This window comes from Caloenas nicobarica, chromosome 14 (assembly GCF_036013445.1).
Source record: "Caloenas nicobarica isolate bCalNic1 chromosome 14, bCalNic1.hap1, whole genome shotgun sequence".
Classification (NCBI taxonomy): Eukaryota; Metazoa; Chordata; class Aves; order Columbiformes; family Columbidae; genus Caloenas; species Caloenas nicobarica.
The window spans coordinates 2768108-2793951 of NC_088258.1; the positions used below are offsets into that span (position 1 = coordinate 2768108).

The 25844-nt window shown below is 64.2% G+C and overlaps 1 protein-coding gene across 1 annotated transcript; it reads right to left on the reverse strand.

The window, feature by feature from the left end:
• Positions 1-227: 227 nt before the first annotated feature.
• On the reverse strand, positions 228-25182 carry MYO15A (myosin XVA). The gene is made up of 64 exons (XM_065645005.1): positions 23931-25182; positions 21454-23870; positions 20483-20565; positions 20202-20265; positions 19983-20092; positions 19667-19741; positions 19357-19447; positions 18789-18892; positions 18239-18302; positions 18039-18152; positions 17693-17854; positions 17114-17227; positions 16948-17006; positions 16406-16529; positions 16235-16330; positions 16013-16144; positions 15210-15335; positions 14951-15028; positions 14300-14454; positions 14170-14215; positions 13911-14035; positions 13538-13655; positions 13268-13443; positions 13114-13198; positions 12775-12828; positions 12520-12601; positions 12317-12447; positions 11518-11613; positions 11191-11426; positions 10288-10466; positions 10127-10199; positions 9755-9946; positions 9525-9619; positions 9304-9392; positions 9089-9215; positions 8862-8923; positions 8683-8746; positions 8464-8602; positions 8065-8155; positions 7865-7961; positions 7515-7636; positions 7346-7405; positions 7136-7211; positions 6327-6442; positions 6122-6240; positions 5900-6041; positions 5524-5635; positions 5275-5349; positions 4661-4866; positions 4455-4588; positions 4310-4376; positions 4087-4159; positions 3768-3841; positions 3609-3691; positions 3343-3473; positions 3138-3232; positions 2667-2744; positions 2329-2425; positions 2083-2243; positions 1850-1983; positions 1630-1763; positions 683-816; positions 420-560; positions 228-329 (listed from the first exon to the last, which is right to left on the reverse strand). Exons 1-64 carry the CDS (start codon positions 25180-25182, stop codon positions 228-230), a joined length of 10443 nt encoding a protein of 3480 aa, XP_065501077.1.
• Between the last annotated feature and the right edge of the window lie 662 nt (positions 25183-25844).

Consider the following 25844-nt stretch of genomic DNA (forward strand, 5'->3'; position numbering starts at 1 on the left):
GGGAAACTGAGGCACGGGGATGGGGGAAACTGAGGCACGGGGGGCGGCAACTTCCCCCCAGCAACGAGCGCAGCACAAAACCACGGACAGCGGGTCGGGCCGGGGCTGACGAGCGTGTATAAACCCCGAGAACGACAGCGAGGCGCCAGCAGCACAGAAGGGCCAGGGTTGGGGACACCCCGGGGTCGCTGCGCCCCGTGTCCCACGCGGCGGGGCTGGCGGGGGGCTCAGAGCAGGGTGATCTCGCTGGGCGGCAGCGTCAGCCTCTTCTCCCGGGCGCCCAACAGCCTCTCCATGTGCGCGGCCACCACGCGGCACAGCTCCAGGCCCTGCCGAGGGGGACGCGCCATGGGTGGCCGTGCCACCAGCGTGGGACACCCAGCAGGGTCCTCCCCGGACACCCCCCGAGTGTCCCCCACCTGCTCCAGCTGCAGCTGGGTGATGCCCTGGGCCAGGAGCTCTCCCAGCGTGATCTCCACGTAGGGGGAGCTGGATCCAGCCGCCGGCCGCTGCGTCCGTGTGGACTGGATCTCCTTCAGCGAGAACTTGGCCATGGGCTCCTGGCGGGGGACAGGAGGGTGGCCCATGTGCCATGGGAACGCCACCCAGGGGACCGAGGACCGGAGGGGGAGTGAGGGGCAGGAGCAGGTGTTCCCTGTGCCTCCCCAAACCCCCCACCTACGTGGGTCTCCTTGCTGAGGAAGTTGAGGCCGTTCTGGTTGACGGCCAGGATGCAGGGTGAGATGATGGCATTGTTGCTGCAGCTCTGGATGTAGAAGAAGGACGAGCCGAACATGGGGTAGGCGCTCAGCAGCCCTGTGGGACAGAGGACAGGGACTCAGCACCCGCTGCCACCCCCTCCCACCTGGGCTGGCACCTCGGGGGCTCTGCCAGGGGTCCCAGCCAGCCCCATGCCTCCAGGAGCTGGGTTGGCTCCCAGGGCCTTGCACCACTTTAGGCTCTGGACCAGGACCAGGCTTAGACCTAGGAGCAGCCAAGGGACCCATTGCAGCCTGCTGGGAAAGCAGGTATCGTGGGAGCAGCCTGTGCTGTCACCGTGGTCCTGCCCCCCGCCTGCAGCATCCTGCTCGCCCCACAGCACCCCAGGCCCCACAAACAGCCAACATCTGTCTGTCTGTCCCAGACTCCATGGAGGAGCCACCAGCAGCATCTCATCTTCATCAGCATGGCATCCCTAGCAGCATCATGTCCCCAGCAGCATTGCAGCCCCATTGGCATTGCATCCTCATTAGCATTGTGCCCTCATTAAGAGGACACAATCAGTATTGCATCTCCAGCAGCATTGCATCATCATTAGCATTGCATTCTCATTAGCATTGTAGCCTTGTTAGGAAGACACAATCAGCATCCCATCCCCAGCAACATTGCAACCTCATTAGCATTGTGTCCTCGTTAGCATTACATCCCATTGCATCTCCAGCAGCATTGCATCATCATTAGCATTGCGTCCTCATTAGCATCGTACCCTCGTTAGGAGGACACAAGCAGCATCCCATCCCCAGCAGCATTGCATCCTCATTAGCATTGGCCCATGTTAGCATTACATCCCCGTTAGCATCATCTCTCCGTTAACTGTCACCTCGCGGTCCCCGTGTGGTTCCCGCTCACCCAGGAACTGCACCCGTGCCTGGTGGGCGCTGAGCGCCTGCGCCTGCTGCACGTGCGGGGTCACCATGTGCAGCCAGGACTGAGCCTTCAGCAGGCGGAAGAGCTGCGGGGGGACGTAGTCCTGCACCTCCCGCCTGTGGGGACACGGAGGTCAAGGCCAGCACCGGCCAGTGGGTCCCACACATGTGTAGCCCCCCAGACCCCCTGCCCCGGGCCATACACAGTGGGGACGTGGTGACGGTCCTTGGCTCGGTGCTGGAGGGCGGCCAGCTTGGCCACGTGCGGGAAGTGCTGCTCTCCCGGTCTGGCGGGCGGCAGGACGGTGAACAGTCCCTTGAGGTAGTCGGGGAGCACCTGGGGAGAGGGACAGAGCACAGGGACACGGCTCAGGGACAGGGGATGGGTGGAGGGGGCAGGGAGGGGGCAGGGAGGTGGCCCCAGGGGTGGCCTGACCTGGTTGTAGTGGACGGTGACGTAGAGCTCGTTGTCGAACTTGAGGGGTTGGCTCCAGACCACGCGGCGGCACCAGAAGGTGTAGCTGGTGTCCCGGAGCTCTGTCTCGGTGGCCACGTCCAGGACGTATTCCCGGCGGGTCAGCGGCCTCACGCTCTGTCCTGTGCCACCCCGGGAGCCTGAGTGTGGCCGCCACACGTGGCACCCGCCGATGGCACAACCGTCCCATTCCCACCAGCCCCTCACCTCTGTCTGTCACCACGAACAGGATGTACTCGTCAAAAGCCTCTGGGTGCTGCAGCCCCATCTCACAGCACAGCTCCTCGATCACGTCCAGAGCCACCTGGGCACAGGGACAAGTGGCTGAGACGCTGCCACCTCACCCTGCCATGCTCGCGGCCACCAACAGGTCACTCCATGCAGCGCCCCAGGGAAAGGATCTCCCTTTCCCAGAGAAACAAGCTCCCCAGCTTGGGGACAGCTGAGGGGTGCAGCCCTCCCAACATCTGCATCCTTGAGGTGCCCACAACCAGGGGGTCACCACAACCAGGGGCTCACTGAGCCGCTTGCCCCCTCCGACTCACCGAGCACGTCTTGATCTTGAGGTGCCTCTCGATGCCGCCAGGCAGAAGGAAGAGCTGGCGCTTGGCGCTGCGTCCAGCCTGCGTGGGGGGGTGTGACACACATTGGGGTGCAGGGAGACACTTCACACAGCAAGACCCCAAAGGACACCCCCAATTCCCAAGCTACCCAGCAGGGACCCTCCCATGGGGATCGTCCTGTATCTTGCCCACCCTGCCAAGGTGAGTCGTCGTGCCCTCCACCCCATGTGCACAGAGCTGGGGACCCCCAAGAGCTCAGGGCACCCCAAAAGTGCTACCCGTGGAGAGCAGCCACACAAAGGACTGGGCTCCCTGCACCAGCAAGGGGCCATCAGCTCAGCCCCAGGGCAGTATCTGCAGTGATCCCAAGCCTGTGGGGGGACCTTGAACCCCTGGGGGGGATCTCAAGCAGGCATCAGCCCCGTCCCACACCCCACAGGCACCCAGTCTCACCACCATGGCCTTGAGCTCCATGCTGCTGGGGAAGAGGCTGCGGCCACCAAACTGCAGGGTTTTCTGCAGGTTTTGCTCACAGGCTTTGGCGATACCTGGTGGGGACGGGGACCAGGGTGAAGGACAGGGCTGAGCCACATCTCCAGAGCCCTGTGACACTCCTGGGTGTCCTTCCCCAGCACCCCGGGGCATGTCCAGCTCCTACCCTGGTACGGCAGCTCCGGGCGGCTGCTGGCATCCTGGAGGAAAGCCAGGAGGAAGGGCCGGAGCACCTCGGAGCACTTGTAGTAGGCGGCGAGGATGTAGAGCAACCTCCAGCCCTTCTGGCAGCTGTCCCTGGAGGGGAAGAGCCGGGGCTGAGCCCCCCGGGGAGGGCAAGGGTGTCCCCAGCAGCTGCCATGGCACCCACCACCCTGGGGGGCAGCAAAGCCCCACTGCGAGGATGGGGGTCCCCGGGGTGCAGGGACTCACGGCTTGGAGCTGGTGTTGTTGGTGACCTGCTTGATGATCTGGCAGTACACCTCATCCCGCAGGACCTCGTGCTCCATACACAGCTGGGGAACAGGCAGGGCTGTCACCTGGCTGCCACCAGGACACCCCTAGGACTCGCCACCCTGGCGGGGGATTTACCTTGAGGATGGTGCAGACAGCATCCAGCTCCGTCTGCCCCCGCAGAGGGTGGTCGCCCATGAACTTCATCACGGCTGGGGATGACAAAGCCACGCAGTGACACAGCTCACTCTGTCCCCTCCCTGGGGACACGCTCCCCTGGGTGGGGGCAACATCCTGGGCTCCCAAACCATAATACACGGGGCAGAGGGGCTGGAGGAGCTACAGCCCCCCAGGCCAACCCATCTGCCCATCCTGGTCCTGTCCCCACCCTCCTCTGAGGATGGGGCTGGGGGTGGCCATGGGGCAGGAGGGTGGGGCGCTTGTGTCCCCCACATACCTTGGAAAGCCTCGGTGGCCAGTTTGCTGGTGCCACCATCCATGAATTCGATGAGTGACTCCTGGATGGGGGTCTGGGGGGAGAGAGGGTCAGCCCCCAGAGACAGCCAGAGGGGTGGGATAGGGGTTGGGGTCACATTTGGGGAGATCCTGAGCACGCCAGGACCTCAGGGAGACCCACGGGTGACAGCAGGAGCACCCCAATACACTCTGCTTCCCCACACCTTGGTGAACATCAGCATCTCCAGCACATCGGGCACGTCTCTCTTGGCCTTGGTCCCACCAGAGTCCCTGGGACAGGGACAAAGGAACAGGTGGGCACGGGTGTCCTCACCGCGGAGTGTCCCCATCCCACTGCCAGGCACTCACGTGGTCCCGTGCCGTGCTGCGCGGAAATACCGCCGGGCGAATGCCAGCATGGGGCATGTCCCCACGTTGTCCCCAAGCTGCTCACTACCATCTCCCTGCAGACCCTCCACAACGGCGGTGCTGGGCGGACACACCTGCGGAGCGAGTTAGGGGGTGCCGGGCACAGCCACCAGCGCACCGGCGACGTCCCCAGGGCCAGCACCCACCTCGGTTTTCTGATCCAGCTCCTGGGCCACGGCAGTGGATGCCACGGCCACGGCCACGGCGGCCAAAGCTGCCACCTTGCCCTGCTTGTCCCTGGGCTCCTCTTTCCTTTCCGCTGGCAAATGGACGAAGTCGGGGGCTGCGACAGGCTGGACGTACTCAGCAGGGAAGAGTCCCGACCTGCCATGTATGGCCCCGAACTTCCACCCTGTGCCGGCGAGATGGTGGGGATGGCCCTGGGCTGGCAGCCCTGGGGGTGACGCCCCAGAAAAGCCTCTGCTTGCTCCCTCCTGCCCCCTGGAACCCAAGCCCTTTCCAGGGGGTCTGGCTGCAGTTTTGAGTGAAAACAGCTGCAGTTTGGCATTGCTCGAGGACCAGAGGCCACAAAGCCCATCACTGGCAGGGACATGGGTCAGCACCCGATGCCACTCAGGGTAGAAACTGCAGGGGAGCAACCCCCTGCATCAGGTTGGTGCCGAAAAGAGCCCAAATGATGCTGCAGGGAATGACAGAGGCAGGGTCCTGCCCTGTGTCCCAGGAGGGGACATGGCTCAAGGCAGCTGTACGCACACCAGGGACACGCATGGGGACAGCATGGCACCACGGAGTCACTCACCAAAATCCTGAGTGCCCGTCTTCAGCTCCTCCAGGTACATCACCTTCTTGCGGACCACGCAGCCGTAGTAGTGGTCTGTGGTGACACAGGGCATCGTTGGGACATGGGGTGTCATGAGGCCAGGGCACAGTCACCTCCGGGGCCACTGAGGCCATCAGTCCTGCTGTCCCTGTGCCCCGTGTCGAGGGTGTTTGGCACATGGCAGAGCGGCAAAGCTGGGGGCCATGGGGGGCCATGGGGGCCACTCACCTCTCTCGGGGTGCTCCAGCGGCTGCAGGTGGATGATGTCCCCTTTGTGGAAGCTGAGCTTGTCCCTGTCCTCCGGGCTGTAGTTCCTCACAGCTACCACGTACTGGGAGTCCTGGGCACAGGGAGGGCTGGCACAGCCCGGGCACACGTGCACCCCCACGTGCCCCCATGCACATCCACATCCCACCCAGCACAGGGGCTTCAAGCACCCGCAGCCACAGAACCACCCTGGGGTGCCACCCCCAGCCCCAGGCATGGCCCCATTTGCAGGGTGCCCTCTGCTGCCCACCCCAGCCCCTCAAATGTGGGCACGCAGGCAGATTCTGGCCCCCAGAGCACGTCCCCAGCCACCCCGGAGCCCTGGGGCACCCCCCACCTTCCTGAGCTCTGTGATGAAGTGGTCAACCATGGCCTTGACCTGGGGGGCTTTGGGAGAGAAGAGGATCAGCTTCTCACTGCGCAGGTTGAACTCCAGCATGTTCCTGGACGGGGTGGTGACGAACAGCACGTCGGCGTAGCTGGGGCAGGACGAGGGGAGGCTGAAACACCCGGCACCCACAACCCCCACCTCGACCCGCCCTGGGCTTCTCGCCCCCACCTGTACGCCCGCAGCACCCGCAGCTGCTCCCCAGGGACGTTGGTGCCCTTCACCAGCCGCAACAGCTTGACACCAGCGTGGGACACAGCCAGGATCTGCACACCCGTCCCCACACTGCCCTGCGGGCAAGGACGATGCCTCAGCTGCGGGCACGGGGCTGTGATGACTCCCCCCACATCCACCCACCCCATCGTTGGACCCTCACTGTGGCGGGGAAGAGACGGGAGAAATAAACCTCGCAGCCGTCCCGGGCCGTGGCAATGATCTCTCTCTTGACGCTCTCGGTGGCCACGGAGCTGAAAGAGTCCAGCTTGTTTTCCGCTGCGGGGAGAAATACCCGCATTGAGGGTCCCCCCATCCCTGAGGAGGATCTGGACACAGGGTTCAAGGTGAGAGCAGCAAAGGAGCTTGGAGCCAGGGGGGGTCGGGCTCTGCTCCCCAGGAACAAGCGCCAGGACCAGAGGAAACGGCCTCAAGTTGCGCCAGGGGAGGCTGAGGTTGGATCTGGGGAACAATTTCTTCCCCAAAGGGCTGTGGGGCATTGGAACAGGCTGCCCAGGGCAGTGCTGGAGTCACCATTCCTGGAGGGGTTGGACAGATGGAGATGAGGTTCTCAGGGACTTGGGGCAGTGCCAGGGGTGGGTTAATGGTTGGACTCAATGATCTTGAGGGTCTTTTCCAACCAAAATGATTCTATGATTCTATGCTCATCCCCTTCCCCAGCCTGGCAGCACTGTGATGGCAAGACAGGTGTCCCCCCAGGGGACACCCTGAGGCAGGCAGGCTGAGCTGAGACCTGACACAGCTCATGACTTTGTGGAGCACTAAATCACCAGGGACTCGTTGCATTTGAAGGCAAAATTACCCCAACTTTAAGGAGAGCCGGTTGTGGCTTGGAGATGACCAGGACATGAGGACGGGCACCAGAGTGGCTGGGTGTGACCCCCCAGGTTTGGACCCCCCAGGTGGGACCCTCAGCCCCAGACCAGCAGGACACGGGAGTGTGAGTGTTACCGAAGAGGGATTTCAAGCGGAGCCGCTCCTCCTGGCTGATCCGGAGGCAGGTGTTGGAGAGCGTGTCGTTGAAGATCTGGAAAAAGGGGTGAGGAGCAGTGGGGCCATGTGGGGGGAGCAACGTGCACGGCCCATCCCCAGCCGAGGTGAGGGGACACTCCAGCTCCCAGGGGACCCCCAGGTGACTTCGGGGCCAAATGTGCACCTCACCTGCCGGAAGATGAGGTCGAGCAGCAGCGGGTTGTTGATGCTGTCCTTGGGGTAGAAAACCTGCCAGGAGGGAGACCCACGTGGTGTTACTCTGCAGGGCCTCAGGCTTGGCAAAAAGCTCCCTTTATCCCCACACCAGCCTGGCCCCAGCCCCCCCCGACCCCCCCACCTCCTTGCGGATGTATATTTTCCAGGGCACGTTGTGGTAGGTGTAGAAATCCTCGCTGCAGCTCCGGTGCAGCTGGGTCTGGACCTGCTGCCCCTCGGCTGGGAGCTCCCGTGAGACAGAGACTGCGAAGGGACAGAAAGCCCTGAATGTCCCTGGGGGGAACCACCAAGATCCCCTCTCCAACCGGGGAAACTGAGGCACAGGGGCCAGCTGTGCAGCAGCGAGCACAGCAGTTATCCCATGAGGATGCTGTAGAGCTGGACCTGTGCCATCGGGCATCGCCCGGTGCCAGCGGGGAGGACACGGTGCTCCATTCCACCCTGACCCCCCATGTCACAGCCCTGCGATACCTGGGGGCTGGGTGGCCACTGGACGCCCTGTCGGTGCTAGCAGCTGATACCTGCTGCTGGTGACCGGCCTCACCGTGGCGACAGTCTCCTTGGACCCCTGCGAGGCAGAGAGGGGGCTGCAGTCGGGGCTGGTGGCTCCCCCAGCTCAGCACAGGGAACATGGAGGGGCATGAGGGACATGGGGGTGGCCACATCCCTACCGCGGCTGCCGGCACTCGGGCCGCCGAGAGCTGCTCCTTCAGGATCTGCATGGCTTCCTCGTGGGGGTCCAGCTTCTTTCCAAAGAGCTTGCTGCAGAGACAGCAACCCACATCACCTGCACTCCCAGAACCACCTGCACCCCCAGAATCCCCTGTACCCCAGCATGGGCTGTACCTGGCATCACCTGCAGCCCAGAATAACCTGCACTCCAGTATTGCCTTCACCCCCAGCATCACCTATACCCAGCATTGCCTGTACCCTGGCATCACCTGCATCCCCAGCATCACCTGCACTGCAGTATCACCTGCATCCCAGCATCACCTGCACTCTGGCATCATGGCCAGCACACACCCCCACAGGCAAGAGAAACCTACAGCTTGGTGGGGGTCAGGGGGTACCTGGGGGGCTGGGAGCCACGTGGCGCCGGCTGGCACTGCCGGATGATGTTGCGGATGTCGTGCGTGGGCCGTGGGAAGTGCTCCGAGTTGAGCCGGGAATTCTGCACCAGCTCCCCTGGCCACCGCCGGCCCACAGGTGCTGTGGGGCCAAGCACACAGCTCAAGGGGGGCCGGCCATCATCCTCCCCATTGCTGCCCCGTCACATCGGGACCCCTTACCAGCTTTCTGCACATAGGGCCGTGGCTGGGGGGCGCGGGCTGGGGTCCCCTCTGCTGCTCTGCCCTGCAAGGGACACCATGCCATTAGCATCCCACCAGCCACCCCCATCCCTGGGGAGCAGCCCAGGAGAGCTGCCCCACAGGGCTCAGTTCCACTCCCCACAGCCTGTCCCACTGACCGGGGGCCCAGGCAGCTGGTTGGCATCTGCCTGGTGCTGCGGGGAAAGGGATGGCTCCACATCTGCGATGGCAAAGGGGAAGAGCTCAGCCAGGGTGTCCTGCAGCCCCATCCTGGGGCTGTGGGGTGCTGGGTGCAGCGGTGTCCCCCACACAAGGGACCGGGGATCACGTGGGGAAACTGAGGCAGGGAGCTGGGTCAGGGTGCAGGAGCAATCAGGACGCTCACCCCTTGGCTGATGCAATTCTGTGGGCTTGGGGGGTCCAGTCTGCTCGGCATCGCCACCACTGTCGCCTCCCCCTGTGCCGCCTCCTCCCTTCATCCTCTGCGTGACAGCAACTGGCTTCTCCAGCTCCTGGAGCACACGTGTCAGCAGATGAGAGCCAAGCCACCTGCACCCCCAAAATGCAGGACTCCCTCTGCCTCAGGGACATCTCTCTCACCCCATTGCCATAGGAGAGCACGGGGTCGAAGAGGCTGTCCAGGTACCGGTCCAGACCCTTCTGGCCACGCGGCTCCCCGAAGTCCCCGTCTATTGGGGGATGAGGAGGGATGAGCTGGTGGCAGCAGGATGCCACCAGCACGGCAGGGCTCACCATCATGGCAGAGTTCACTGGCACTGCCCCCCAGAATCTCCGGGGGTCCAGGGGGCATGGTGTCCTACCATGAGTGGGGTACGTCTCTGTGGACGGCAGTGTGGGGGCTTTCACAGCTGGTGGAGGAGGCACTTCATCTAAATCCAAGCCGTGTCCCAGTGCCCTGCAGAGAAGGAGAACATGCTCATCTCACACCCGCTGGGTGCCAGACCCCCACCCAGGGCCCCAACCCACACCTCTGCCAGTATTTCCCCCAGCAGCCCCATGGCAGGGGACACATCCCTGCCCAGCTACCTACGCCTGGCTGTCCCTGCTGCAGCTCTCAGTCCCCTCCCATGCGACGAGGAAGCAGGACTTCTGCTTGGGAAAGCCCCGGAGCAGCTCAAGGTCAGAGACGAGGTCCAGGACGTAGTCGTGACCAGCCAGCTCGGCCCACTGGGCACCCGTCTTCATGGCCACGGACCAGCCACGCCAGCCTTTTGCCAGCCCCCTGCCAACAGTGGGACATGCTGGGGACAAGCATGGGGTGCCAGCAGTGCCCCGGCTCTGCGGGGACACCCTACCCGTGAGCTGGGCATCCCAGCTCCCAGAGTCACCCGAAATGTCCCTGGGGTGATGCTGTGCCCCATGCTCACCCCACTGGGTGGGTGGGTGCCAAGCTGGTGGGTACCTGTGCTTCAGGACATCTCCTGCCAGGTCCTCGCCCGTGCTCCAGGAGTGGACAGGGCAGGAGAACTGGTCACCTGGGGAGGGATGGGCGGTGAGCGGGTCACCATCCTGTCCGTAACGGTGACGGGGTGGCCAAGGGACTGACCCTCCCCAGCCCCGTACCATTGAAGCAGTGCAGGTCCAGCGCCATGCTGGCTTGTTGCCGGTTCGCCGTCCACTCCAGCAGTGACGGGGGGAAGGTTCGGGCGGCCGCAGCGCCCAGCTGTGACCGTGCCATGGCGTGCATCAGCTTGCGCTGGCACACCGGCTTGTAGCCAGCAAAGGCGTAGTCGGAGACAAACCTGCAGGGAAGGGAGATGCTGCAGGAGAAACCCAGGCAGCATCCCTGGGTACGTGTGCCAGGGACTGCAGAGGGACTAAGAGTGTCTTAGTTGAGGTTCCTAAGGACATGGGTTAGTGCCAGTGTTAGGTTAACTGTTGGACTTGATGCTCCTAAAGGTCTTTTCCAACCAAAATGATTCTATTAACATGATTCTATAATTCTGTCCTTGGAGGGACCTGGGCATAAGCCCTGGGGACTCTGGAAAGACCCAGCAATAGAATCATAGAGTCACCTCAGTAGGAATAGACTCCAAGATCTTCAAGTCCAACCATAACCCACTCCTGGCACTACCCCAAGTCCCTGAGAACCTCATCTCCGTCTGTCCAACCCCTCCAGGGATGGTGACTCCAGCACTGCCCTGGGCAGCCTGTTCCAATGCCCCACAGCCCTTTGGGGAAGAAATTGTTCCCCAGATCCAACCTCAACCTCCCCTGGTACAACTTGAGGCCGTTTCCTCTGGTCCTGGTGCTTGTTCCTGGGGAGCAGAGCACGACCCCCCCTGGCTCCAAGCTCCTTTCAGGCAGGTCAGAGATCAGAAGGTCTCCCCTCAGCTCCTGTTCTCCAGCCGAACCCCCAGCTCCCTCAGCCGCTCCCCATAAGAATGTCCCCAGGCACATGTGCCAGGTTGTCCCCAAGGGTCTCAGCCAACCCGATCCCTGTCCCCATCCCCAGCTCTGACTCACTTGAGCAGGTACTTATCGAAGGCGGTGGAGGGGGGGAAGGCGCTGAGGCAGGCGGCCAGCAGCAGCCAGCCCCGCTCCTCGTTGTTGACGTTGGTGTTCCGCCAGACCTGGTTGGCGGCTTGTGCCAGGAGCTCGTCCCGCAGCCCCGGCGCTGACAGCCCTTTCTGCACGATGTAGTTGCCGAAGAGGATCTCCTGCGAGCCGCCCAGCCTTGGGTCACCCATGAACCGCAGGATCTGCCGTGGGGACAGCAAGGTCCTTCCCTCCAGCCCCGTGCAGAGAACGGGCAGGGGACTGTGGTGGCAGGTCCCACATTGTCCCACCTACCAGCTGGAAGAGGCTGAGCGCCTCGTGGCACAGCTCCTCATCCAGCCGGGTGAGCGGGGCTGCCAGTGGGGCTGTCAGCATCCCAAACGCCGGCTCCTGCGGTGACACCCGCACCCGTGGCTAACCGGGCACTGGGGACAGCCCCAGGCCATGGGGGGCTGGTCCCACAGCGCTGAGCGTGGGGTTGATGCTGGATGGGGACTGTGGGGCTGTGAAGGGGCTCAGCGGCAGGATGGGGACAGGGACGGGCTCAGGCTGTGCTGGCAGCACCGGAGATGCCGACACCTCCGTGAGGCTGAGAGCGGGACCCAGCGCCGGCACTGTCATTTGGGGAAATACGTGGCAAAAATAGAGGGCGAGGAGGAGGAAGGGGACAAAGTGACCAGGGATGGGGCTGGGGTCCCGGGAGCAAAGCGACCTGGTCTCCCGCCCCAGCGTTTCCGGATCCACCCTGCGTCGGGCATCCAGGAGGGCTCGGCGGGTCTCTCTCCGATAACCTCAGCGGGGTCCCCCCGGCTTCTGGAGACGACAGGAACCCACGGGGAGGGAAGGAGGCCCTGGCTGGCTCCCCACAGCACCGCGGCCACCCCGGATCCGGCCCCTCTCGGGCCCCGCGGCACCCCCGGGGCCGAAGCCGGGGCAGAGCCCGGTGAGACGGTGCGGGGAGCTGCCGGGCAGAGCCGCTGCGGGGACCCTGAACCTAAACCGCTCAGCCACGACCAGGGTGCCGGGGACTCCCCAAAAGCCAGCTGCCTGCCGGGGCAGGCTCCCCGCCGCCGGGCCACGGCACCCACCTTACCTGGAAGTGGCCCCGCACGTACTTGGCCATGGGGTAGTCGTTGATGTCGAGTGGGAGGGTGAGCTGCGGGTCGGGCTGCAGTGGCGGCGGTGGCACCAGGACCACGCAGCCGGCGTTCACCTCCCGGGAGGCTGCGGCACAGCGGGCAACTGTGGCACAGCCGCAGGGATGGAGATGGGGGGCTGGTGTGGGATCCCACTCACCTGCGGCGGCCTCCAGCAACCCCATCAGCTCAGCCGGGATCTCCAGGTGGGTGACGTCCACCACCTCCCTCCTCGTCAGCTCCTGCCGCCACCGCACAGGGATGCAGCCACTCACCACAGTGTCCCCCACCCCAGCACTCATGGGTGCCACGGCCAGCAGCACAGAGAGCAAACAGCAAGGACGAGGGCACGGAAACACAGGTTGCACATGCATCGCATGTGTGTGTTCCCCCCCAGCACTGCAAACCCCAGTACCTGCTTCATCCTCTCCCTCTCCTCCTCTGCCCGCCGGCGAGCATCCTCCTTCTTCTGCAAGCAGAGTGGTTGCCCTGAGCGCCTGCTGGGTTGGGGGGAGACCCGCAGGCAGTGGAACCCCCCCCAGGGTGCCATCACCCCCCCAGCATCACCAGGCTTTCACCCCAAAGACGCACTGCCCATGTCCCACAGGGCACTGAGGCAGTGGTGTGGATGGGGTCTAGGGGAGCTTGTGGTCTGGGGGTGCTGCTGTTCCCCCTCCAGATCCACCACTGAGTGCTTGGGAGGGTGGGAATGGGTGTCCAGGACCCCCCCATGATGTACCAGCCCCCACCTCACCTTGAGGTACCGCCGGCGGTTCACGTAGATGTGCACCAGTGACCTGAACTTGATGAGCGTGCGCCGCATACGCCGGTACCGCTGCCTGCAGGAAGGCACCCGTCACCCTCTGCCACCCACCAGCACCCACCTGCCGCCCCCCCGGGGCCCCCACCTGGCCAGGTAGCCCCGTGCCCGGCTCTGCAGGAGGATGATCTTTCGGCGGAGGGAGCGGAATCGTCTCTTGATGAAGAAGGTGCGAGCGTAGCGCTGGAGCGTGAGCGCGGCCAGGTGATGGGCACGGGCTCGCTTGCTCTCCAGTGCCTGGTACAGCTGCTCCTTCAGGAAGAGCTGGGAGGGTGGGTGATGCCGTGAGCCCCCCCATCTCAGCTGCCATCTCCTGGGATCCCCAGAGCCAGCCCCTTGCTGAACTTGATGAGCGTACCTTGGTGACGCCAACGTAGTACATGCTGGGGCTGACGGGGCAGAGGTTCCTCAGCATCTCCACACAGTTGTTCCCATTGGGGATGACATTGGACCACATATCGACAAGGCAGCGGTACCTGGGTGAGCCCACAACACTGTCACCATGTGGGACCCCACCAGGACACTGGCACAGACCCCCCCAGGACACTGGCACGGACCCTCCCCACGGTGCTGAGCACCGTGCCCGGGAAAGCGGCTTCTCCCAGTGCTGTGCACTGAAGAGGGGGGCTCCCAGCTCCCATTGTGGGGGATCCTCAGGCCAAATGCTGCCCCCTAGAACACCCACAAGCTTTGTGGTGTCCTCTCACTGGGACCCACAGCCCGCCAGGCACCTGTCGATGAAGACGAGGAAGGGGATGCGGATGGGGAAGCCCTCCTTGCGAATGCGGATGGTCTCCAGGATCCCCGCGTACCGCAGCTGGCTGCTCACCACATCAGCCTCGAACAGCCCCGGCTCCTGGCGGGACATGGGGACAAGCCTCAGTGGCCGCACAGGCAGCCCCCTGCCCACCGTGCACCCCCCACACTCCAGCACCATGTGCAGGCAGCACCGGCAGCGCTGCGGGCAGGAGAGACCCAGCTGGTTCTCACCTTCTTGTTGTTGGGTTTGAGGCAGCGCACGAAGAAGGGGTTGCACCTGTGTTGGAGAGACCTTGTTGGCCACTGGGGACAAGGGACAAAGCCAGCTGGGCCACCTCATGGCCTGGCTGCCTGCCCTGACCTCTCTATCTTTTCCACCAGGTCCAGTAGCGACTGCTGGAACCGGGCGGCCACGGTGGGAGCCTTGTACCGCCGCGTCCTGGTGCTGCTCCTCCTGACCAGGCTCCTCTGCCGGGCCATCACCTGGGCATGGCCGAAGAAGAGGTTGGCCACCACCTTGGGGAGAGGGGACGGGTTAGGGAGGAGGAAGGTGGCCGGGATGGCACAGCTCTCCTGGCTCCTCTTCCCAGCCCAGCCACTGCCTTTTTGACCAGCCCTGGGTGAGTCACATCCCGTATCTGCAGCTGGGTTCCCCAGAGGGGGATGGAGATGATGGGGATGGGGATGGAGATGATGGGGATGGGGATGGAGAAGAGGATGGGGATAGAGATGGGGATGGGAATAGAGATGGGAATGGAGATGATGGGGATGGGGAAGAACAAGAACAGGCCACATGCCCATTTGTTCCAGTGCTGGAGGGGTCAAAGCCCAGAAGACCCCATGGGAAGTGGCACAGGGTGGAGCTGGAAGAACCCTCTGCTCCTGGTCCCCTGGGCTCCACTGACCATGGGGACACACGCTTGGGGACGTGAAGAGTGGTGTGTATGGAAGGGGGATGTCTGTGCTCAACATCCCCTCAGCACCACAGAGCCGGAGCCGGGCAGCGCCCTACCTTGGTCCTGCTGCTGATGAAGAGGTCCAGCACATCCTGACGGACCTGGTCGTAGTTTTTGTCCAAAAACTTATGAACCTGGTAAAGAGCAAAACCTCACAGTGAGGAGCCTGGTGGTGGGGGGAAGGAGATCCAGGCTGGGATGGGAGGGTCCCAGCCAGACCCCCTGGGCTGCCCATCACCCCCTGGGGCAGGATCAACCCCATAAACCTCCTCTTTAACCCTCCAAACCCTGGCTGGGCATCCCAGCCCCGCACACCTGGTAGGTCACCTTCCCCGCGTAGTGCTTGATGGTGAACTCGGGCAGCGGCATCTTCGGCTTCGTGTACAGGGGGTTGGTCCCGTGGTGGTAGTGACACTTCTGGAGGAATGTGTGGTCAGTGGCCTGGGGACAGACACAGGGGTGAGACACAGCTTGGACAGCTCAGCAGCCCCAGGGACCGCTGAACAACCACCCGGACCCTGCTGTCAGCTCTGCCACTGAGCAGCCATGTGGTCATGGGCATCTGCTGCTCTGTGCCTCAGTTTCCCCATCAGCAGAGAGGGGGCAACCACCCTTCTGTGATAGGACGAGAGGACGTGAGGAGTGATAGGATGAGAGGAAATGGCCTCAAGTTGCACCAGGGAGGGTTTAAATTGGATCTTGGGAACAATTTCTTCCCAGAAAGGGCTGTTGGGCATTGGAACAGGCTGCCCAGGGCAGTGGTGAAGTCACCACCCCTGGAGGGGTTGGACAGATGGAGATGAGGTTCTCAGGGACATGGGGCAGTGCCAGGGATGGGTTAACGGGTGGACTCGATGATCTTGAGGGTCTTTTCCAACCAAAATGATTCTGTGATTCTCTCTTTTATGGGACAGCTGAGAGGGGTTTTCAGTAATTCCTACAAAAGCAATTCCTCTGGGGGAAGCTGCTCCAGTGGCACTGACCTGGGACCTCCCAGGGCTTGTCCAGCCCAGAGGAAGCTGGGGGAATATCCCAGCTTGTCCAGGACAGCCCAGGACCACAGTGTCACCCCAGGGACTGTGACTGCCTGGTGCTGCTGTCCTCGGGCAGCCCCTCACCTGGGGGAAGCAGCTCTGGTCGTCAAGGATCCGCAGGATGCCATAGGGCTTCTGGGAGATGAGGTCGATGCAGGGCTGGTTGTCGCTGAAGGGTATCTCCTTCCATTCGATCTGCTCCCGCAGGTACTCCTCCTGTGGGGCCAGCACTCGCTCAGCCCCATGTCCCCAGCCCCACAGTGATGTAGGGCATGGGACAGAGCCCGGCACCGCTCCCCAGCCCACCTGCTCCTCCTGGAAGATGATCTTGTTGAAGAAGAACTGCAGGTACTCATTGGCGTAGTTGATGCACAGTTGCTCAAAGCTGTTGAAGTTGAGGTCCTGCGAGAAAAAGGGGCTGCAATGGCTGAGACCCTGCAGCCCCGGGGGGATGGAGCCAGGATGGATCCTGCTCACCTCGAAGCCATAGATGTCCAGGATGGCGATGGAGAGGGCCTCCTGCCGCGGGTACACCAGCTTGTTGATGCGGTCGGTGAGCCAGGCGAAGAGCAGGGAGTAGAGAGTCTTGGCAATGGCGTCCCTGGGAAGGGGCAAGACAAGCAGAGCGCTGAAGCTCCGGTATGGCACGGCATGGCATGGCACAGCATGGTATGGTACACCATGGCATGGCACGACATAGAATCATAGAACAGTTTGGGTTGAAGGGACCTTCCCAGCTCCCCCAGTGCTCCCCCTGCCATGAGCAGGGACATCTGCACCAGCTCAGGTTGCTCAGAGCCCCGTCCAGCCTGGCCTGGGATGTCTCCAGGGATGGTTCAGCCACCACCTCTCTGGGAACCTGGGCCAGGCTCTCACCACCCTTACAGGGAAGAATTTCTTCCTTATGACCCAACCATCCCTTTCCCCAGCCCAACATCTCACCTCCCACCCTGTCCCCAGGGCACAGACACCCTCGAGCCCCCAGACATCCCCCCCAGCACCATCCCCCCTCCATCCACCTGGCATCCACCGCACTTTCGACTGTCAGAGGGGTAAAAATCTTCTCCCGCAGTGTTTCCTGGTTGGGGACACACAAAACCAACAGTGTGATGGAGTTTTGGCAACACCAGGCATGGTCCCCAGGGACCAGGGACACCCCTCCCTGCCTGTGCCCCCGCCACTCACCGTCACCTTGAAGGTGATGGCTTTCTGCAGCCCCTCGGGGGACACCTGCAGCAGCTCGGCCACGGTCCGGATCTCCGTTGCGCTCACCACCGTGGCCACCTCCTGGCAGTCGGTCTGGGGGACACGGTGAGAGGGTGGGATGGGGTGGGATGTGGTGACCGCCCCCCCTACCACACAGAACCACAGAATAGTTTGGGCTGAAGGACCTTCCCAGCTCCCCCAGTGCCCCCCCCTGCCATGAGCAGGGACATCTGCACCAGCTCAGGTTGCTCAGAGCCCCGTCCAGCCTGGCCTGGGATGTCTCCAGGGATGGTTCATCCACCACCTCTCTGGGCAGCCTGGGCCAGGCTCTCACCACCCTCATGGGGAAGAATTTCGTCCTTATATCTAATCTAAACCTCCTCTCTTTCAGTTCAAAGCCATCACTCCTTATCCTATCACTACGTGCCCTTCTCAAAAGTCCCTCTCCAGCTTTTCCAGAGTAAGATATTAAAGAAACACCATACTCTGGAGAAAGTCTGGTATTTCTCTAATCCTGAATGGGATCCGAGGAGCATGGCTCAGCTCTGCCGTGGGTACCTCGTATTTTTCGAAGTAGACGTTGCCCAGGTGGAGGACGGAGGAGAGGATGCGGAAGATGCTGTTCTGCTCCTCCACGCTGAAGCTCAGCACCTCCATGGTGTTGAGTAACCGACGGAAATCCTCCGCGTCATCCTTGCCGGGGATCTCACAGTTCCCCCCCTGGCACAGCCGCCCCCGGCGCCATCAGTGGGTCCCGGGGTGCAGCACCCAGGGTTTTGGGGGGACACGTTGCCCTGAGCACTCTCCCCATCCAGGACTCAGAGACCCACCAGCAACTCGGGCTTGGGCAGTACCCCAAAAAGTGGGCAGTGTGGGGAGGGTCCGGGCTGGGGGAAGACGCTACCTGGTTCAGGTAGTAGTAGGTCTCGGCGCCCTGCAGGCAGTACCGCTGCCGCTGCTGCGCGGGCAGCCCTGCCAGCATCTCGTAGAAGATGTGGTAGTTGCGCTCGCTTTTGGCCTGGGGAGCAGAGGACCAAGCTGGGGTGGGGGCAGCAGGGGGGGCAGTGGAGAGGGGGCAGAGATGGGGACCCCCTTGCCACCCACCTGGAAGACCACGCGGGATTTCTCCAGTAGGTACTGCGAGGTTATGGCACCGCAGATCAAACCGCTGCAGGGGCAAGAGTGGGCACCCAGCTGGCAACCTTGCTGCGGGCAGGAGCTGTGCCCCCCCCAATGCCCACCACTGCCCCTGGTACACTGAGGGGTCCCTACCAGTCCCCAGGGGGGCGACAGGTGGGAAGGGAGAGGTGCCCACACCCAGCTCCCAAGCGAGGGCTGGAGCTGCCGCACCCCGGGGTGACATGGGGCACCCCACGCTGGGATCAGTGGGGACAAGCCGTGGCGACAGGAATGGGGACCAGGAACGGTCAGGGTGCCAGCCCAGGGCACAGCATCCAAACATTGTCTCTCTTCAGGGGACATCACCTTTCCCTCACCAAGGCTTGTCCCTAAAAGTGTCCCCATGTGTGTGTCCACCCAGGGCCGAGGGACAGCCCGGCAGCGGGGCTGGGAGCCAGGTTGGGCACCCCCGGAGCAGGGGGACAAACAGGGGGTGGGGGTCAGCCACACGCGAGTGTTGCTCAGCATTACTTACTCCTCCAGAAAGATTTCCACAAATTTCCCAAACCTGCTGGAATTGTCATTCCTCACGGTTTTGGCGTTGCCGAAGGATTCCAGCAAGGGGGTCGCCTCCAGGATCTGCCACAGTCACAGAGAGAGCTGTGGGGCCAGCCTGGGCACCCCGACATGCCACAGGCTGTCCCCACGGTGCCGTGACCCTCCTTGTCACCCTCCCACCCCTGCCACCTCCTGGCCTGTGCAGACACCCACGGGTGCCCAAATTCCAGGTGTGCACCATGGCCAGGTTGCACAAGGGTGCGGGACAGTGCAGGGACCTCCAGCACGTGTGTGCACCAAGCTCCATCTTCCCGTCTCTACTGTCCCCCCGCAGCTGGGGTGACACAGCAGAGATGCCACCAAGATGCTGAACCATCCCAGCCCATGTGTCCCCCCACTCCCTGGTACCTCTATCTGTCGTGGTCCCAATGGAAGCGTAGGGACAAGGAGAGAGCGGCAGAGGCGTGAGCAGGGGGTGGAGGAGAGCGCAGGGAGGTGGGACAAGGGGACAGGGACACAGGGACAACCCCAGGGCAGCACCATACCTGCGGGGCAGTGCTGCGTTTCTTGCTGATGGCTGCCAGGTAGCGCAGGATCAGTTTGGTGGCCTCGGTCTTCCCTGAGCCACTCTCCCCGCTGAAACACAGAGAGGGGACACGGCCAGGGCTGTCACCAGCTGAGCAGGGGCAGGGGAGTGCATCCACAGCAGACACACCCAGCACCCCAAACCCAGAGCACCCATGGGGCCTGGGGCCAGGCCAGGCTCTCAGCAGCATTCTGCAACTGGTAGTTAGGGCAGTGCTAATCAGGGACCACCCCAGGGTGAGTATTGGGTGGGGGACAGCTGTGTTCCACCTGATGACGATACACTGGTTGTGTTTGGCATCCATCACTTTGGAGTAGGCGACGTTCGCGATGGCAAAGAGGTGCCTGGGGGGGTTGGAAGCAGAGATGGGGGGGTGCAGTGCCATGTCCCCCCAGCATGGGCACCCCCTGCTGCACCCTGAGTGTCCCCATGTACAGACACAGCCGCCCCAGCACCCTGAGACCGAGGGTCCTGGTAGCCCCAGGACCACCCAGTGCAGGGGCTGCTGTAGGAGCCAAGGGTGGGTGACAGCATGTGGGCGTGTCCCTGTCCCCACAGGGTGTTTGGGGACACCCCGGTACTCACGGGGGGTTCTCGCTCAGCGCTCTGCCCTCGTACTGCAGCACCTGCTCCGTCCCGTAGATGTTGAGGAGCCGGTATGGGTTCACCGACACCAGGATGCTGCCAATGTAGGTCTGGGGGACAGGGAAATTTGGGGCTGCGAGTGCCTGGAGAGCAATGATCCCCCCCCGCAACACCCCGAGCATGGCGGCCTTGGGAAACCCCGTACACCCCTAAGCTTACGTAGATGAGCTGGCGCTCGAACCGTGTGCGGATGTTGCTCAGCACCGCGGCCTCCTGGAGGTCCCTGGCACGGAACAGAGGCTGCATTAGGGGGTGGGGGGGGACAGGAGGTGTCTGCTGTCCCCAAGCGTGTCCCCAGCACCTCCGGGAGGCTGGAGCAGACCCCATGTCGGGACAGGATAGGGAGCAGTGGGGACAGTGGGATGCATAGAACGGGGTTGTAACGTTAGACCCCATGATGCTGGGTCATGGCGGGTGATGAAGGGGACTGGGACACTCACTCCAGCTGGGTCATGTCTTCCAGCCCGTCCTCCTCCTGCGGCTCCTGGTACCGCACGATGGGCAGGCTGCACAGCGACTGCATCTGCACCGAGCACCCCCATCACTGCGGCGCCACAATGGCCCCCTCCAGTGTCCCCAAACCACCATCTGTGACCCCAAACCAGACTCCATAGCCAGCACTGGCAGGGACCTCGAGCAAGCATCCCACAGCCCCCAAACAGGTGCCTCAGCACAAGTGTCACATGTCAGGTGAGAGCAGCAGTGCAGAAACAGGGACGTGGGGGCACCAAGGCATCTTTGGGGACTGTCCCAGGAACAGCACTGGTGTCACTTGCCACGGGCAGGTGAGAATAGGCAGAGGCAGCTGTGCCCATCCCATCGCAACACCCCACATTTCACCCAAACCGCCATGGGGGCTGCAAGGGATGGGTGACAGAGACCCCTGGACACGGGGACATCTCCCAGGGGAGAGATGGAAGGGGCTGAGCTGTGGGGCCAGCGGCTGCTCCCCATAGCCACGCTCAGAGATGACATGAGGAGGGTGACACAAGGGGGGTGGCACGAGGAGGGTGTCACGCAGCAGCCGACGCTGGCAGCCGGCCAGGCGGCGGGCAGGAAAGCAGACACCTGCCAGGTCACCGTGTCACCTGCACCCGTCCCAGCTGCAGATCAGGTCTCATCATTTCCATACGTGAGAGTCAAGTGTCCCCAAGCGGGCCGTGCACGGGGGGGGACACACAACAGGTGATGACCACCCCCCTTTCCAACCTGCTCCCCACAGCAGGACCCCCACCTTCCCCCCGTGTCCCTATAGCCACTTGCCCCCCACCCTGGGTGCTGCAACCCCCCTGGCACCGCTGGCTTTGTGCCCCAGCGAACCAGCAGCCACATCCACATGCCACTCTGTCCCCTCAGCTGCCACCTCGCCCCCCAGCTCCAACACCCACGATGAGCCCCCCCACACCATTACCTTGCTGCGCCAGGGCTGCTTGGTGCCCAGGTACCCGTCTGCCCAGGGGTGTCTGTCCCTCCAGCCGCCCCCCGCCGAACGCTGGCTCAGGTACCGGCCGATGTCGGCTCCCCGCTGGCTCGCCCAGCGCCGGGTGGGCTGCCGGGGGGGTCCCTGCTCGGCCGTCCAGGCGTCGGGCATCTCCCGCACCCGCACGACGTGCTGCGCGGACCAGTGCTGCTTGTACATGCGGGACGCCCGTCGGAAGGAGCCCAACCTTTGCACCTGCGGCGTCACCACCGCGTAGCGGCCCCCACCCTCCTCCCCGGCCGCCCCGTCGCCATCGACGGCCTCGGCCGGCACCGGGGCTCGGATACCGTGGCGGGGGGTGACCGGGGAGCCGGGGGGGCGGCCGCGGGGGGACGGGAAAGCGACACGACGCTGCGGTGAGGGGCTGCGCTCACGGCGTGAGGAGGAGGAGAGGATGGGGCGGGCGGTGTCAGCCCAGCCCCGGTGCCCCCCCGGTGGGCTCGGTGACCTGCGGGTGCTGCCGTCCCGCCGGGATGGGGGCCGGGGCGAGGAGGGCGAGCGGGAGGAGGGACGGCGGGTGGGCGGTGAGGACGAGGGGGCTTTGGCGGGGTTGATGCTCTCCACGAGCAGCGACGCCAGGGACTGCGCTGGGGAGGAACTGCGGCCCCCCGCTTCGGCTGGGGACGGTCTCGCCGGGGTGGAGCGGGGGGCCATCCCGGCAAGGGGCTGCCCGATGCGCTGGATGAAAGATTTGGGCGTGCTGGGAGCGGGGCTGGGGGGGGGCGGCACCCCGGCGAGACCCCGCGCAGCGCCCTGCCATGGGGGCAGCTCCTCGTCCCAGGAGGGGCCGGGGGGGCTGCGGCGGCGGCTGCCGGGGCGCGGGGTCGCTGCCAGGAAGGGGCTTCTCTGCAGCGGCTTCACCGCCTTCGTGGGGGGCTCGGGAAGCCGGGGCCAGGCCTGGGGGAGCGGCAGCCCCGGGGGGCTGCCCCGCCGCGACGGCCGTGGGGTCGGGGGTCTCCCCGCCCCCCCCGCTGTGGGCACCCCCAAACGCCTCCCCCCTGGCCCTGGAGAGCGGGGGGCGGCCGGCAATGGGGTGGGGGGCTCGGGACTGAACCTCCGGAGGCTGGACCTGAGCGGGGGAGGCGACCGTGGCCCCTCGCCCCGCACATTGCCGGGGGGTTGCCGGGCTGGGGGTGATGGGGAGCACCCGGGGTTGGCGAAGGGGTTACGCAGTGACGGGCGCCGTGCAGCCCCTGGCTCTCGGGGAGGGGGCTGCCCCCATGGCCCCACCGGCGTGGAAGGGTCCCTGGCCGGAGATGCTCGTGGGGAAGGGTCCCGGCCTCCCAAACCGGCGTTCTCCATCCCCACCAGCCTGCGGCTGGAGTGTCTGTAGGAGTGTTGGGGGGTGCGGGGCTCCCGAAATACCCCTGCACCCCGAGGCGGGCGGCTGGGGGGCTGCGAGAGGGAGCGCTGGAGGAATTGCCCCAAAGGGCTCCCGCACGCCCGTGCTGCCGAAACCCGGCGCCCCGGGGATGCCGTGGGACGGGGGGATGCCAGGGATGGCGGCTCGTACTCATCGTAGTCATCCTCATCACGGGCAGTGGGCAGGTGGGGGGACGGCAGGAGGGGGACGTCCAGGCGGTCCCTGCCAAAAATCTTAACCTGGGGCCTGGGGAAAAGCCTGAATTTCCTATTGAGGGAGAGCTTGGAGGAGAGCGTCTCCCGCATGCCCCGGAGCGAGGAGGCGCTGAGGATGGAGAAGGGGTACTCCCCTTCCTCCTCCTCCTCTTCCTCCCACTCCTCCGGCTCCTCAGCCTCAGCGATCTCCTCCAGGCCCAGGGCGTAGGGGTTGCAGGAGGACTGGGCGTGTGGCACCCACCCCGTCTCGCTGTACTGGATGCGATGCTCGGGGTATTCACCCCCACGGTACCCGCTGGCAAGGGGCTCCCCAAAGTCCTCATAGGGGTCCCCTCGATAGCCAAAGGGTCCCGCCCCCTCCTCGCCATACTCTGGGTCACTGCCATAAGGATCGTAGAGGGTGTGGGGGGACCTGCCACTAAATGGTCCCTCATCCTCGAGCTCCGTGTAGCCGTAGGGGTGCCCTGGATGGTCACCCTCATCGCAAAACCCCCCATAGAAGCCATACTCCTCTGTCTCGTAGTCAGGGTAATCAGCGTAGGGGGTCGGCACCGTGTCCTCGAAGCCGTACCCCGCCGGGTGGGCTGGGGGTTGGATGTAGCCTTCCTCCTCCTCGGCATAACTGTGCTGGGGGCTGTAGGCTCCATCCTCCTCCTCTGCATAACCGTGCCAGGGGCCGTAGGCTCCAGCCTCCTCCGTGCAGCCATGCTGGGGTCCATAAGCTCCGTCCTCCTCCTTGGCGTAGCCACGCCGGGAGCCATAAGCTCCATCTTCCTTCACGTAGCAACGCCGGGAGCCATAGGCTCCATCTTCCTCCCTGGCATAGCCACGCCGGGAGCCATAGGCTCGATCTTCCTCCCTGTCGTAGCCACGCCGACGGCTGTAGGCTCCATCCTCCTCCTCGGCCCACCCATAGCGCGGCACCGGTGGCTCTGCTGGCAGGCGCTGGGAGCGCCGCTGGGACGGGCGCCGCACGACGCTGCCGTGCCGGTCCTGGCCATGCAGCGCAGCGCCGGGGGCCGAGAAGCCGCTGCCACCACCGATCCGCTTCATGTTGGCCCGGTGCCTGAGGATCTCGTCTTCTGCGGGGAACGGCAGCTTCTTGGCGCCAATACGGGAGAGCCAAGTCGCGTCGGCCGCCCGGCCGCCCCCCGCCAGCCGCCCGCGCCGGGACAGCACCTTCCTGGCCAGCCAGCCCGTGGCGGCGGCCGCCTTGCTCAGCACCTGCGCCCGCGGCTTGAATTTCCTTTCCGGGCGGCGGCGGAAGAGGGACGCGCCATCCTCGGCCGCCTGCCCGCCCCGGCGCAGCAGCAGAAATGACGGTTTCACCGGCGAGGAGCTGCTGGCCGCCTCCTTTCTCTTCTTGCCCACGCGCTTGAAGCGAACCATGAAGTTGGAGGTGGACTTGAGCACCGCCTTGTTTTTCTTCTTCTTCTTCCTCTTGGTGCTGTGCTTCTGCAGCCCCCAGAAGAAGCGGGACGTGTTCTTGAACTGTCCCTTCTTGGGCCGACGCAGCCCCAGCTTCTTGAAGCCCAAGAAGAGTTTGGAGGTGCTGCGGAGGCTCCGCTTCGCCCGGGCCTTCGGTGCCGCCGCCGCCTCCTCTTCCTCAGCCAAGGCGGGTTCCGTGGATGCTTTGGGCTGGCCCTTGGCCTCCGCGCCCTTGGCCCCTTTCTTCTTCTTGACGTTGTCGGTCGCCAGCCCCATCACCAGCTTGGAGGTGCCTTTCAGGTTCTTCTTGGTCGGCGCAGCATTGCTCTCACCCTCCTCCTCCTCTGTCTCTAGCTGCACCTTTTTCCCCCGGCCCGGCTTCTTCGCCACCACCCCCTTGAGCGCCCCCTTCTTCTCCTTCCCTTTCCCCTTCCCCTTCTTGGGCTCCTCCGCAGTCGACTCCTCCTCATCCTTCTCCTCCTCCACCACCTCGGTCTCCTCGCCCTCCTCCACCTTCAGCAGTTCTGTGTCCGAGGTCTCCTCCGACTCGCTGGGCGCCTCCTTCTTGCCCTTCTTCCCATCCTTCCCTTTCCCTTTCCCCCCCTTCCCTTTGGCCTCCGCATCCTTTTTGGGCTCCCCCTTCTTGCCAACCATCCCGGCGGTGATGGGTGCTCATGCTCCAACCCTGGCAGGACCCTGGGAGACGATGCCCTGCGCCGGCACGAGGCAGCTCCCGGCACAACGTCCAGCTCCCGACCCCGCAACCTGCCCCGGGCGGGGATTTACCTGCACCCGGTTTTGGTGAGGCACGTGCGTGGCTCCCTCGGCCGCCGGCAGCCCCCCATCTGGCATGGCGCTGGGACGCCAGTCGCGGCGCAGCCCGGCGGGAGCTGCCTCCTGCCTCCCCGTGCGCTCGGCGGCGCGGGGCTGGCGCTGGGCTCCGGCTGTAACCCAACCGCCGGGGCTCGCGCCATGAATAATGTAAGGGATGCGCCACTTCGGCCCCGAGACTTTTCCGAAGGAGCGGGGAAGGGCCCCCGCAGCGGGTGCAGGGGAGCGCCGGGCCCTGCGGTGGGGAGCATTCCCCTGGCAGAGCAGCACAGAGCACTGGCACCTCCCCAAAACCAGACCCTGTCACCTCCCCACACCCAGAGCTCCTTGGGGAATTACTGTCTTCCTCCAGCCAGCATGCAGGAGGATGAAGTGCATGGACCTGTTTGACCCTATAAAGCCAAACCACGGCACTGAGAAAGCAGAGAGAATTTGCAGAGCCCAAAGCACCAGGAGCCCCGCAAGGGCAGCACCGCAGCGGAGGA

What these genes read in the sequence shown, in the direction of transcription:
- MYO15A (XM_065645005.1), bottom strand. Translation starts at nt 25,182, where the DNA reads ATGGTTGGCAAGAAGGGGGAGCCCAAAAAGGATGCGGAGGCCAAAGGG. An exon ending in AATCCCGCGTGGTCTTCCAG is followed by an intron (nt 18,153 to 18,238) that starts GTGGGTGGCAAG and finishes TCTGCTCCCCAG; the next exon opens with GCCAAAAGCGAGCGCAACTA. An exon ending in GAAAGTGCGGTGGATGCCAG is followed by an intron (nt 16,530 to 16,947) that starts GTGGATGGAGGG and finishes GCCCCTTCCCAG; the next exon opens with GGACGCCATTGCCAAGACTC.